This window comes from Myotis myotis, unplaced genomic scaffold (genome assembly GCF_014108235.1).
Source record: "Myotis myotis isolate mMyoMyo1 unplaced genomic scaffold, mMyoMyo1.p scaffold_m19_p_3, whole genome shotgun sequence".
Lineage (NCBI taxonomy): Eukaryota > Metazoa > Chordata > Mammalia > Chiroptera > Vespertilionidae > Myotis > Myotis myotis.
Window position 1 is genome coordinate 179,448,884 of NW_023416335.1, and position 15,385 is coordinate 179,464,268.

The window sequence follows — 15,385 nt, forward strand, 5'->3', positions numbered from 1 at the left end:
CTCCTCTTCTTACTCCCTCCCTCCTCTCATGTTCTTGTGTTCATACCTCCTCCATGACATCTCTTTTGGCCTCTCACCCCAAGCATTTTCCTTTCACATCACTCATCGCACTCCAATTATGGAGTAACTGTATGCTTCTTCTCCTAATTAGAACATATCTTTAAGATAGATATCAGTGTTTTATTCAACCTTGTTTATTAGTGCTTTCACTTATTTAAAAGTCCTCTACTGATTGATATTGGGCTTGTTTTCAGTAGACCTTTGAAGAATAAATGAGTGAATTAAAGACTCTGCTGTGTGAGCTGGGACAAGTCACAGGGATGCTTTGGCCTCAACTTTCTTATAAAATATTTGTACAATTACATTCTTCTAACCCCATGATATTTTGAAAGGAGAAAATGAGATAGTGCCTTTAAGAGTATTTTGCAAACTTAAAGGAACAGTTCCACCATTGTAATATATCATTACTTTTATTGTTAACTCATGTATATTTCCTTACCAGTTTTAACATGGTTTTGTTCTCATTCACAGAGCTTTGGAGTGCAATATTCTCATGAGCTGGACTTGCGTCTATGAGAAAAAGAAAACACACTAAACAGTTGGGGAGCTGTATCAAAAAAAGAGGAAGAAATAGTGAGGGTGGCAATATGAGCAGACTAGTGAGTAGCACAAGCCTTAACATGTGAGATAAATTCATACTGCATAACTTTAAAGGTGCCCATTGATTCAGAATCAAGACTAGAGAAGCGGAGGTTCCCAGGGAAGCTAGCCATATAATTAGTAGAAATTAACATCTGTATAAATGGCCTTCAAATACTCCAGATTTTAATATCTTTTTAAAGGCTGCTGCTGCTTTGTTAAAAAACAAGCACATTACTAGTATAATTATAGAAACTGGATGAAGGAAGGATGGGCAATTAGTAGCTTAGTAGCTTTTTTATAGCCTGACAAACAGGTTTTTTAAAATTACATACCTAAGGCTGATAACAGAAGATAGCCTTCTAAAATATGTATCTTTCTAAGTAAAATGTCATCAAACTAAGAAGAGAAGATGGCTTTTAAATTATGCCATTCCTGTGTGTAATTTCCCCTTATTTTTGTGTGCTTTATTTGCATTGTAATGTACTTAATAATGATTTTCCTCTTCACAGGATCCATTGTCCTGAATTTAGCTCAGTGTAGGCACAAAAGTTAACAGCTATAGGTAGGTTTTGTTCCTTTCTGTTTAAGAAAAAAAAAATAGTTGAAGACTGTGTTATATTTTCAAATTTTTATGGAAATAAGAACAAAATGGTAAACACTTCTTCAGAGGTATAAATTTTTTCCCTATGGAAATTTCATTTTCATTTTTCTTTAAGTTTTAAGACAGATAATAAATTCATATGGTCCATACATTTAAAAATTTAAAATGTTTCACAGTGAAAATTTGTCCTCCCATCCATGCTATACAGAAACCCACTTTCTGTTGTTTTAGCTACCCTTCCAAAGATATTTTATACATACAAAAAACTTTTTTCTGTCTTTCTTTTAATAAATTTTTACATGTAATACATAATTATTGGTGAGTGTGGTTTTCTTCTTCAAGAAATAATAGTTCCTAACCTTCCAAGAAAACAGGTTCCTTATATATGTTTTATGAATACATATAAGTATTTCATTACATGGGTATGTCAAAATATATTAACTAGTATTCTATGCTGATAGTTAACTTGTTTTCAATATTTTGTTATTACAGACAATACAGAAAATAAATTCATACATATGTCGTATTGTATGTGTGTACTTAGATCTATAGAATAAATTCCCTGAAATCAAATTGTTTTATCACAAGATATGCACATTTAACATTTTGGTACATATTGGCAAATTCCCCTCCATATTATTTATAATAAGTGGTGTCTCACTGGGAATGGTTGACAGTAACTACTTTATTTTCAGAGTCAAGTGGCAGAAAGGATCTAACATGTCATCTAGTTAGTTCTTTTGCCTCCTGAATGGGGCCATCACTAATTGGTCTATCTCATAACCTAATAGATTCTAACTAGGGTTCTGGAATTTCCTTTGGCTCAGATTCTACATCTGAGCCAAAGTCGAGACCCAGTTGTGGCTAATCAATCTTTGCCATAAAGAAAATTTTATTGAATATATTGTAATTTTGGTTTTATATACAAAATTGAAAAAAAGGGTTGGTAACATTACCATATGTAAAGGCAATACTCATCTCTTGGACTTAATTTCTCTAAATTAAGTCTCCAAATTCTTTTTAAAGGATAATGCTACTGAGAATAGTTACTCTACTAGCTTATAGGCCTGCTTAGTGTTTCAGATTGGAAACCATACTTGATCCCTTTAAGAGCTTACCTTTGACTTTTATCATAGCAGAATCTGATCTTCTATCCTTCTTTTTCTCACAGAGTGATTTACAAGCAAGGTAACCAGAAGCCTTATTCAAAGTTTCTGACAGGAAGAAACTAAGAGCACGAATACTATGCAAAAGTATTTGCCTATGTTCTTTTCATTTGCACACACGTCAGCAGGGCACAGGACCTCAAGCTCACAGTTATAATACTAACACTCTATGTGGATATCTTTTCCGAGTCCACTCACCACTTGAAGTTACAGTACTCTCAGTGGATGACGTGGGTCCAGGAGATGATAGTGTGGAATAGTCTCTGCCAAAGAAGTGGAAGAAATATTTTGAGGTGTCAGGCCCAAAGAAATCTCTCAAAAATTAATTGAATATGCACACAAATTCACACACATACAACAGACAAGGCAAACCTGGACTGTGGCAGGCTCTCAGGAGTCAAGCGTTCAATAGCATTCTCCTCAAGGGGAAAGAAAGGGGAAAAGGAGAAATAAGTCCAACAATTTGACATTTTCCATTCCAGAAAGGTGGTTTTAAGCAAACATTTTCATATAATTTTAAATGAACCTATATTGACTTAGCTCTTTTGGAGAGGATATAGAGATGGGATTACACAGGGCAGATGGATAGGCCTACTTCCTCAATGCTGTACTTGCAAAAAAAATCCAACTTGAAGTATACTTCCAAGTCCAATATTTAAATAAAACCTGACAAATTCTTGGGAAAAACAAATTCTAAACATAAAGGGCAGGTCGAGTTTGCTTCATGTTTTAAGTCAAGTTTTCTTTAAACAGAATATTCTATGTGGACATAAAACATTTCTACTTATGGAGATATTACTCAACCTAAAACTTTTGACCTGGTGGTTTTAAAATGGTTCTCAATTATCTAGCTTGACAGATCAGGCACTTTAAACTTAATCAAATTCTCAAAGATCTAAAGGATTCCCTCTAAGGCAGCACCTATTATTAGGTGCTCAAATGGGCTTAACAAGTCCCAGCCTGCTTGGCCAAATGTTTGAAAATCTCTTTTGAACTTAGTCTCTATCAGGAGTTCCTAATTTAGGGGGAACTTTGGGACATTAGGGGTGATGAGTTCACTTATTCTATTTCAAAAAATACAGTAGAACATAGGTTTCTCTGTAATAGTAATATTTTCTTTTTTTTTTTTTTTTTTTTTAAATTTTTTTTTTTTTTTTTATTGCTTAAAGTATTACAAAGGGTATTACATATGTGTCCATTTTATCCCCCCGCCCTAGACAGTCCCCTAGCCTCCCCTATCCCCCAATGTCTTATGTCCACTGGTTATGCTTCTATGCATGCATACAAGTCCTTTAGTTGATCTCTTACCCCCCTACCTCCTGCCCCGCAACCCTCCCCGGCCTTCCTGCTGCAGTTTGACAATCTGTTTGAGGCAGCTCTGCCTCTGTATCTATTATTGTTCAAAAGTTTATAATGGTCCCTATTATCCATGAATGAGTGAGATCATGTGGTATTTTTCCTTCATTGACTGGCTTATTTCACTTAGCATAATGCTCTCCAGTTCCATCCATGACGTTGCAAATGGTAAGAGTTCCTTCCTTTTTAGAGCAGCATAGTATTCCATCGTGTAGATGTACCACAGTTTTCTAATCCATTCATCTACTGATGGGCACTTAGGCTGTTTCCAGATCTTAGCTATGGTGAATTGTGCTGCTATGAACATAGGGGTGCATATATCCTTTCTGATTGGTGTTTCTGGTTTCTTGGGATATATTCCTAGAAGTGGGATCACAGGGTCAAATGGGAGTTCCATTTTCAGTTTTTTAAGGAAACTCCATACTGTCTTCCACAGTGGCTGCACCAGTCTGCATTCCCACCAGCAGTGCACAAGTGTTCCTTTTTCTCCACATCCTCTCCAGCACTTGTCGTTTGTTGATTTGTTGATGATAGCCAGTCTGACAGGTGTGAGATGGTACCTCATTGTTGTTTTGATTTGCATCTCTCGGATGATTAGTGACTTTGAGCATGTTTTCATATGTCTCTTGGCTTTCTGAATGTCCTCTTTTGAAAGGTGTCTATTTAGGTCCTTTGCCCATTTTTTGATTGGATTGTTTATCTTCCTTTTGTTAAGTTGTATGAGTTCCCTATAAATTTTGGAGATTAGGCCCTTATCGGATATGACATTGGCAAATATGTTTTCCCACACAGTGGGTTTTCTCGTTGTTTTGTTGATGGTTTCTTTTGCTGTGCAGAAGCTTTTTATTTTGATGTAGTCCCATTTGTTCATTTTCTCTTTAGTTTCAAGTGCCCTAGGAGCTGTATCAGTGAAGAAATTGCTTCGGCATATGTCTGAGATTTTGTTGCCTTTGGATTCTTCTAGAATTTTTATAGTTTCCTGTCGTACATTTAAGTCCTTTATCCATTTTGAGTTTATTTTTGTGTATGGTGTAAGTTGGTGGTCTAGTTTCATTTTCTTGCATATATCTGTCCAATTTTCCCAGCACCATTTATTGAAGAGACTATCTTGGCTCCATTGTATGTTCTTGCCTCCTTTGTCAAATATTAATTGAGCATATTGGTTCGGGCCGATTTCTGGGCTCTCTATTCTATTCCATTGATCTATATGCCTATTCTTGTGCCAGTACCAGGCAGTTTTGAGAACAGTGGCTTTATAATACATCTTGATATCTGGTATTGAGATCCCACCTACTTTGGTCTTTTTCAGGATTGCTGCAGCTATTCGAGGTCTTTTTTTATTCCAGATGAATTTTTGGAGAGTTCGTTCTAGATCTCTGAAGTATGCCGTTGGTATTTTAATGGGAAGTGCGTTGAATTTATAGATTGCTTTGGGTAGTATGGACATTTTAATGATGTTGATTCTACCAATCCATGAACACGGTATGTTCTTCCATCTGTTTATGTCTTCCTCTATATCTTTTTTCAACGTCCTGTAGTTTTCTGAGTAGAGGTCTTTTACCTCTTTAGTTAAGTTTATTCCTAGGTAGCTTAATTTTTTTGGTGCGATGGTAAACGGGATTGTTTTTATAATCTCTCTTTCTGAAAGTTCACTATTGGTGTATAGAAATGCCTCAGATTTCTTGGGGTTAATTTTGTATCCTGCTACATTGCCAAATTCATGTATTAAGTCCAGTAGCTTTTTGATGGAGTCTCTAGGGTTTTGTATGTATAATATCATGTCGTCTGCAAATAAGGACAGTTTTACTTCCTCTTTTCCAATTTGGATGCCTTTTATTTCTTCTTCTTGCCGAATTGCAATGGCTAACACTTCCAGTACTATGTTGAACAGGAGTGGTGAGAGGGGGCATCCCTGTCTTGTTCCTGTTCTTAGGGGAAATGGTGTTAGTTTTTGTCCATTGAGTATGATGTTGGCTGTGGGCCTGTCATATATGGCTTTTATTATGTTGAGGTATGATCCTTCTACTCCCACCTTGCTGAGAGCTTTTATCAAAAATGGGTGTTGAATTTTGTCAAATGCTTTTTCTGCATCAATTGATATGACCATGTGGTTTTTTTCTTTCAATTTGTTTATGTGATGTATCACGTTTATTGATTTGCGGATATTGTACCATCCTTGCATCCCTGGGATAAATCCTACTTGGTCATGGTGTATGATCTTTCTGATGTACTGCTGGATCCGATTTGCTAAGATTTTGTTGAGGATTTTGGCATCTATGTTCATGAGGGATATTGGCCTGTAATTCTCTTTCATTGTGTTGTCTTTACCTGGTTTTGGTATTAGGGTGATGCTGGCTTCATAGAATGAGCTTGGAAGTGTTCCTTCCTCTTGAATTTTTTGTAGTAGTCTGAGGAGGATAGGTTTTAGTTCTTCCTTGAATGTTTGGTAAAACTCCCCTGTGAAGCCGTCTGGTCCTGGGCTTTTGTTTGCTGGAAGCTTTTTGATGACTGCTTCAATTTCTTCCATAGTTATTGGCCTGTTGAGATTTTTAGATTCTTCCTGATTGAGTTTTGGAATGTTGTATTTTTCTAGGAATTTGTCCATTTCCTCCAGGTTGTCTAGTTTGTTGGAGTAGAGCTGTCCATAGTATTTTTTAACAATCATTTGTATTTCTGTGGGGTCTGTTGTTATTGTAATAGTAATATTTTCTAATAAGCATATTTTCATTATTATTTGATCTATTTAGGAAAATAAATTAAAATTTAATAAAACTTAAATTATTTGGACATATCAAAAACCTGCACATGTCCAGCCAGCATGGCTCAGTGGTTGAGTGTCGACCTATGAACCGGGAGGTCACGGTTCGATTCCTGGTTGGGGCACATGCCCGGGTTGCAGGCTTGGCCCCCAGTAGATGGTGGGCAAGAGGCAGCTGATCAATGATTCTCTCTCATCATTGATGTTTCTATCGCTCTCTCCCTCTCCCTCTGAAATCAATTAAAAAATACTTTTTAAAAAAATTGTCTTAAAAAAACAACTCTGCACAGACAATGAAAAAATGGACACATTTAAAGTATTCCATAATCAAACATAAAATGTATTAACTGCCACAACCAACAACAGGTTTCAGTGGCGGGATGCTGGGTATCATACACAGTAGTTAGAATCCATCCAAGGTAAGCCTGACCATAGCCACAGAAGAAGTGAAGGTCTACAAGAGTTTGCTGAATGTGTTACCCAGTACAATACCAGCAGCTTACATCTATCTGTTGAGTACATTAAAATTTACAAAAGCCCTTTTATGTATCATCTCATTTAATTTCCCAACAATCTGATGCAGTGGGTTTTAACAAAAAAAGGTTACTTTTTAGGTAAGGAAAGTAAAGCCAATGAATAAATGAATTTCCCAGGAATATTCAGAATGGTGGTGTCAGCCTATAAACCCATATCAAAATAAATATAGTGTCCTCTCCCCTGTAAACAAAATTGTTTCTGAGCCCTAGCAAAGTGTTGGCCTGCAGACTGAAGAGTCCTGGGTTCGATTCTGGTCAAGGGCACATACCATGGTTGCAAGCTCTATCCCTGGACCTGGTCGGGACACATGTGGGAGGCAACCAATCGATGTGTCTCTCACATCAATGTTTCTCTCTGTCCCCCCCCCCCTTCCACTCTAAGAAATCAATGGAAAGATATCCTTGGGTGAAGATAAATAACAACAACAACAAACACACACAACCCCCCCCCCCACAAAAACTGTTTCTGAGATACCCTAACTCAGGCTATTGGGGAGGCAAAGACTTCTAATAAAATTTTTACATGTTCACCTCAAATGTTTAGAAAACTCCACAAACTTTGCAAAGCTAGAATTTGTATCTAATTCTCCTACATATCAATACTGAGGAGTCCTCTCCCTTTTATTTCAGTTCTTCTCTGCTTTAAATATCTTTGGGTCAGATTATATGGGTCAGACTGAAGCCCCTAAAGACATCAGTTTAATTTAATTCAACAACGATCATCAAAGGCCCACTTTGTACTAGGAACAGTAACACACAAAAACAAAGTTCTTGCCCCAGGAGAGCTGGTAGGCCAGCCAGGAAGACAAATATATAAAACAAACACTTCATATATTACAGGCAGCATTCCACAGAGGAAAGTAATACGCACAGAACAGGACAGAGTGGGATAATATTTGAATTAAATTTTGTAGAGAAATTGTACCTTATACTCTGGGTAGTTAAATAATGATGGCCCTATCTTTTAAAAATATTTTAATAACTTGTGTTAGTAATTACTGTATGCTTATTTAACTATATTCCAATATATATAAGAAATAAAGCTATAAAGATAAAAAATAAATATCTTTCAGTTTCATTGAGTATCATACTTCATAAAAGTCAGCAAAGAATGATTCCTTAATAATAATAAAAATCAGGCCCTTTTCACACTCCATAACATAAAAAAATTTGTTATGTGTAGTTTGAAATAACACTTACTATTGGGCTATCATGAATAATGTTTGTTACATGTAATAATTATATTGCACTAACTAAAAGTTAATTTAGTCAGAAAGAGACGTCTTGTACCTGTCAGGGTCATGGATACTTGCGTTTGAATTTAAGAAGTATAATGAGAATGTAGTTATTTCCGCCGAAACCGGTTTGGCTCAGTGGATAGAGCGTCGGCTTGCGGACTGAAAGGTCCCAGGTTCGATTCCGGTCAAGGGCATGTACCTGGGTTGCGGGCACATCCCCAGTAGGAGATGTGCAGGAGGCAGCTGATCGATGTCTCTCTCATCGATGTTTCTAGCTCTCTATCTCTCTCCCTTCCTCTCTGTAACAAATCAATAAAATATATTTAAAAAAAAAAAAAAAAAAAAAAAGAATGTAGTTATTTCCTACTTAATTAAACTAGTTTCCAATATGGAAAGGAACCCACCATTTTGCACACACTTCGATTTTTTAAGAAGTCAAATTATTTAGTGTCAAGATAATGAATAGAGCAAAAATATAGTTTGTCTCCATCATATTACAAATGTCTCCTTTGTCAGAACCTCTGCATAAGCCTCTCCTTGTCCTAAACCTCATATATGAAACATTTTAATGAGAAGCCTTTTGCTAAGCATAAAATATATATTAATTAAATAAATAACAATTATGAGATTTTGGAGAAATGTCATATAGTTGGTAGTCATACATTACTGCATTGTTTTGGAACAGTTGTAAGTTAAGCAATTGGATATTGCTCCAATTTATTAATCTGTATAAATCTCACTGATCAGAAACACACCAATATACAACATATCTCAAACCTAGATTTTCATAAATTTGGTCTACCAAGATTTTTTCTTTTCTTATAAGAATAACCAGACAAAAGAAACATTTTTTTTCAAGTTTAGAGTTATCGTTAATGAAAGTTGGAGATAGAGCCCCTCAGGGAGTGGGGGTGGGAGATAACTCAGCAAAAACTTTTCCCAATTGTGCTCTTTTCTTCCAGCTTCAAAAGTCACCCCTATTGCAACCAGCAGCCTGGACCTCTAGGAGAATCTAACCCCCACACAACAACTGTGAGACCTGCAGATTGTCAACAAGGTAATCTAATGGATATGGTAAAACTAAGGAAAAGAAATTGACTAAAAGCAAGAAAAAGAAATTTCAGATGAGAGACTTACTTACATAGGAGACTGGCTCAAGTCAATGAGTCCAAAACATGCTGAGAGCATACACCAGGAAGGACGGTCTTCCTGTCCCAGCCATTCAAATACTAACCTGCATAACATTTACATGCAAATCCATGGTTCAGCCCATTTGCCTTTGACAGTAAGAATCTAATGTAGGGTGGGGTAGCCAGGTACTCATGGAACAAAGTGAGACAGATTCTCCCAGGGGTTGGGTTAGCAAATGCAGGACACACACACACACACACACACACACACACACACACACACAGCAGTATGATTTCAATATTTAGATAGAAAAATATGAAGAACAATAAGAAATAACCTTTAAACTATTAGTAAGGGCAATGAATAGACCTAGATGACCCCCCCCCACCCCCAACCAGGTTATTTTATTTTTGCTCTTCTAGATGCTGTTCCTTTATCTATAGATTTTCTGATCAGAAACCCTTCCACTAATTCATGTTACCAATTTTTACTATTAGATCTATTTTAAACACTTGATGCTATTCAAATAAATTAATACAACTTTTTGAGAAAAACAAAAATTGAACAAAAGGCACTTAGATGGACTTATTTCATTCTAACTTAAAAAAAAATAACTACCTTGACTTGATTCAGTGTTAGTTTCATATTCTAAAAAAAGAAAGAATGTACAATGAGTGTCAAGAGATTGCAACTGCTGTAACCTAAACAAAACTAAATTGCCTCACAGGTGGTTGGTTTTTTGTTTTGTTTTGTTTTTCCAATTTCTGACTAAAAGGACACCACACCCTCTGATCTCCAGGACACACCCGCCACTGTAAGGTTCCTTTATAATACAGTTATCAATCAACTTCTACATGTCCCTATTTTGCAACTGGCAGTGTTATTTACTCTCCAAGGTTATGAATGCTGCACCCATACACAGCTTGAGAGAACAGGATGGACAATAGCCAGAAAATCTTCTGAGATATTTTTAAATGGATTCTGCCCTTTGCCTCACAAACCACCTCCTCCTAGTGATAGTGCATCTTAAACAAAAACATGTTCTAGCATGAAGGAGACCTCAAAGCGAAGCAAAGCACACTATTTGGTGTATGTGATTTTTTAATCACAGCCAAAAGAAAAACAAAAACTCATCTTTCTATCCCCTGACCAAGATATCCTCTGAACTCCACACCACTGATAATTCCGATTCTGGGTGACAGTTTCAACTAATTTCTAAGTGTTTACTATGAATCATGCAGTACATTTATTAGAGTGTCTTGGTGCAGTCAGATCTGAGATTGGAGTAGGTACAGGGGAGAATTAGGTTAGTGCTCATAGAAATTTTCATGAAATATCTTAGCTCTTGAAGTGTTTGCAGACGCACACAGCTATCTAATCACAAGTCCAGCTTTGCAAAGGTCTAGGCACCCTTTGGTTGCAATTCAGACTTAATGGTAGGAACAGTAAAGAAGGAAAGGAAGATAGGCTATAAGGAGAGACAACTGGGCCCCAGAAAGAAATTGCCAAGAGTGAGGCAGAATTGAAGTGGACACTACGTACAGCTGGGTCTAGCTACTGAGGGAGCAACAATACTTGATTCAGTGGGAAGCTGGGCTCCGACCACTGTTTCTACCAGCCCTACTGGATGATTGACATGCCTTGAAAAGTAGAGGATAATTTTTAAAAATGCATCTCAATGGGTCTACTCAACTAACACCATGGTAAGACCCTGCTCTCCAAGTGCTGAGACCATCTCTCTACTGACCAAGGAGAGATCACCAAAGGCCCCAACAGAGAGTTTCAAGGAGGTGAGCAGTGGAGTAGGCAGGGCCTGTGGACAGTGTGCATGATGAGCAAAAAAACTGTAGAGATGTGAGTGGTGACACCAACTGCCTTCCGTGCCCGTCTCTCAGGAGGTGAAGTATCCCTCCATAGGATGAGGCCTTTAGGACATTGGGATATATTGGGATATACCCCTAGACATACTTGAAAATGTTAAAAAAAAAAAAAAAGGCTTCCTATCCATCAGTAAGGGGAGAAATTGCATCGAGATTTGTCTTTCTTCTAAATAAGAACTACTTGGTATGTTTCCATGGACTAATTAAACCAGAACTTAGTCATTGCAGATATGTATATGGGTATGTATATACATAATTTTTGTATCTGTGTACATGTCTATTTGAATCCTCAAAAGAACCCTGCAAAGTAATACCTCTGTTTCACAGGGGGTAGAACAAAACTGAGAGAGGTTCCCTTTTCCAAGTTCACACAGCTAAAAAGCAACAGAGCCAGTCTGAAATCCAGACCTGCTCAGTTCCAAAGCTTTTGCTAAGTGGCTAAAGATTTTAAGTCCTTATTTGAAAAAATTTCAAACAAATACAAAAGTAGAATGATTAACCTTTGTGTTCAATTATTTAGATTTAACAATATTCGACCTATGCCCAACATTGTTCCACCCATATTATTACCCACTAAACCCACCTCTACAATGTTCTGAAGCTAATCCCAGATATCACAGACATTACTTTCATAAATATTTCAGTCTGAATCTCTAAAAGAGAAGGACTGGAAATAATTGACTACCTTCTTTCCTCTTTACACTAAAATGTCCCGAATAAATAAATTTCCCTGGGTCAATAAAGTACCTTTATCCTCCCCAAGAATGCCCCAAATTGGGCCCAAAATTATGGGATGTTCTTTTTGAGATATTAATCTCATGAGAGTCCTTTTCTGACCAAAGATCCTCTTATGAATACTGATGTTCATCTTTTTTTTTAAAGCATGTTTTTATTGATTTTTAGAGAGAGAGGAAGGGAGAGGAATAGAGAGATATAAACATCAATGAGAGAGAAACATCACCAATCGGCTGCCTCCTGCACACCCCCTACTGGGGATCGAGCCTGCAACCTGGGCATGTGCCTTGACCAGGAATTGAACCAGTGATCTCTTGGTTCCTGAGTTGACACACAACCGCTGAGCCACACTGGCTGGGCAATGGAAAGTTGTGTGTTTTTTAATTGATTCTAGAGGAAGGGAGAGGGAGAGAGACACGTCAATGTGAGAGAGATGATGTTCACTTTTATCTTACACTGTGCTTTCCGAATAAGAGGCTACAATATAGCTTCCTCTATGAATGTGGGAGAGGAACAAAAAATAAACCTCAAGTCCTAGCCATTTTGACTCAGTGGATAGAGTGTTGGCCCATGGACTGAAGGGTCTCGGGTTGCAATCCAATCAAGTACATGTACCTCAGCTGCAGGCTCGATTCCCAGCTGAGTCAGGGTGCATTCAGGAGGCAACCAATCAATGTGTCTTTCTCACATCAATGTTTCTCTCTATCTTTTCCCCTCCCTTTCACTCTCTCTAAAAATCAATGGAAAAATATCCTTGGGAGAGGATTAACAAAAAAATATGAAATAAAACAAAATAAACCTCAAGCTCTCAGGAACACCAGTCTAAAAAAATGAGTCAGAAAGCAATAGTGTTCACTCACAATATCTTAAATAGACCGTGAAGGAAGTACAAAAATAAGTAAGTAAATGGGCATTCAATAATTATTAATGGGAAAGCCACTGTTCACCAAATTCATGTAGGAAGCTAGATGCACATTGGTCAATGGCCAAACAAGGGCACTCTCCACCAGAGTAATCTACTACAGAATTAAATAGAAGAAAACAAAGAACTATAAGGGAACCAGAATATAGGTGACAATAGGGGAGAACAAAGAGAGACTGGGGTCTAAAAGAACTTATATTTTCCCGAGTGGGATAGTTGAGAAATGAAGGCACCACGGCCTGAAAGACATGACCTTTTCATAGTTACACAGAAAAAGAACCAGGGAAAAAACTGGTCTCTTGACTTCTGATGCATTATGATGTCCACCTCAAGGAAGACTAGAGATGCTCACTGTGGACATTTCTTGCTTCCACAAGACAGGTTTTGTGGCAATGTTGGTTTCTGAAATGGGCCTGACAGTCGAATATAATGTGAGAAATGGAGATGTGTACATGTTTCCGGTTAACAGCATAAACAGGTTTGTGTGATATATTCTGACAAGACACTACCTGGCTTGCCTGACATGTAGGGACAAACATAGGCAGTGATGAGGAAAGGATGGAAAGTTAGGTTGTGACCAGATAACACAGGGGCTCAAATGCCAGGTCAAGTTGTTTGTTATGAAGGCTCTCAAGAATAACAAAATTCTGTGGTTTGAAGGCAAAGAGTGAAGAAAACACCATGATTTATGGGTCACTGGGATGAACACAGATTATGATTTTATATATTTCATCTCATATTTAATTCTAATTCCTTGTACTTATTATTAATGAGAATGCTTAGGAAAGCATTTTCTAAGGAGAGCTTTCCACTTGTTTGAGAAATGGGCGTCGGGGCATGGTGGGGTGAGAGGCAGGGATTTACTCAAGGGACAGGCATGAGGAAGTGAATTGTGCAGCGAACAGGCTGTGCAGATTTCAGTGGATCAGAAATCTGGAAATGGAATGGTGAGAATTGGTGGTAACAGCTACAATGTGCAGCCGACAGCCTCATTCCTGGGACTGGAGAAGAAATGTCACAGAAGACAACAGGTAAACCTTCAGGGACCTCCTCCCCCGACCCCACCCCCCACAGTATTTGAAATGAGTTTCTATTGTGATCTCTGTTAGCTTCTATTTTTTAATAGATATCAATACCATAGACAAAACAATCCAGTCACATATTCTAAAGAGAGTGGATTGGGAGGTCCTTTATATACATAAGCCAGAACACTTCTTAGCCAAAAAACTACTTCCAAGTTTACTATGGGTGATTATTATGATTGAAACGCCCAAACTCAATGTTCTAAGAGGGGCAGTGAGAACAGCTTATCCTGTGAAGCTAGACAAATTTGAATTTGAATCCCATGTTTTCTGCTTACTAGTTGAGTAATCTTGGGCAAGTTATTTAACCTCTCTGAACATCACTGTGTCATCTGTAAAGGTAGAGAATACCTACGATCAAGGTTACAGAGAGGATTAATAACACGATGTGGAAATGCTTTCCTACAAAGTACCTAGTTCACAACTGATGTTTGTTTCTTCCTTCTTGGTGAAATCAGTGCCAGATAAAAAGGAAATTACTAATAAACAAACATCCTGTAAGCTTCCCAAATATCCTATATGCTTCCAAGTTCAACTTCCTTTACTAAAACTTTACAACAACTGTTAATAGAAAAAGATTCATTTCCTTTTTTTAAGCTACTCAGTAGGATGGGTACTAAGGAACACAAAGTGTCAGGCACATACACTTAAAAAGAAGAATGAGAACAACTTGTATAACCCAGTAGTAAAAAGAAAAATAACCCCTTTTTTACAATAGCAAAATATCTGGGTAGGCATATTTCTAAAGAAGACATACAAATGGTCAACAAGCACATAAAAAGATGATCAACAGCATTTGTCATTAGAGAAATGCATATCAAAACCACAATGAGGGATCATTTTATACCCACTAAGATAGCTATAATCAGAAAAGATAGACAAGTGTTGACAAGGATGTGGAGAAAATGAGAATACTCATACACTGCTGTTGGAAATGTAAAATGATGTAGTCACTTCGGAAATCTGTTTTGTAATTCATCAAAATGTTAAACATAGAGTTACCATATGATGCAGCAATTCCACTCCTAGATATATACCTACAAAGAACTAAGAGCATATGTTTACACAAAAACTTACACACTAATGTTCACAGTATCCACAATAGAAAAAAGGAGAAATAACCCAAATGCCTACCAACTGGTTAATAGGTAAATAAAAGTGGTATATCCATACAGTGAAATATTATTCAGTTAAAGAAAAAGAATAAAATACTTATAAGATAGATGAACCTTGAAACATTATGCTAAGTGACAGAAGCCAGGCACAACAGGTCACATTGTATGCTTTCATTTATATAAGACTAGAGGCCCAGTGCATGAAATTCGTGCACTCAGGGGG

General features: G+C 37.2%; 1 protein-coding gene across 8 annotated transcripts in view; it reads right to left on the bottom strand.

Annotated features, from left to right (window-relative positions):
• The window catches only part of IRAG2 (inositol 1,4,5-triphosphate receptor associated 2), a 52,225-nt gene that overhangs the window by 18,523 nt on the left and 18,317 nt on the right, over positions 1-15,385 (bottom strand). For 4 of the 8 annotated variants that reach the window (XM_036299228.1, XM_036299227.1, XM_036299229.1 and 1 more), the window contains 3 exons: positions 2,782-2,828; positions 2,608-2,672; positions 500-570 (listed from right to left, as the gene is read on the bottom strand). In XM_036299228.1, the coding sequence (XP_036155121.1) occupies positions 500-570; positions 2,608-2,672; positions 2,782-2,828 (183 nt within the window). Of the gene's footprint in view, positions 1-499; positions 571-2,607; positions 2,673-2,781; positions 2,829-9,434; positions 9,704-15,385 lie in introns of those variants that run through there. The other 4 variants (XM_036299233.1, XM_036299231.1, XM_036299232.1 and 1 more) reach the window with 4 other exon arrangements.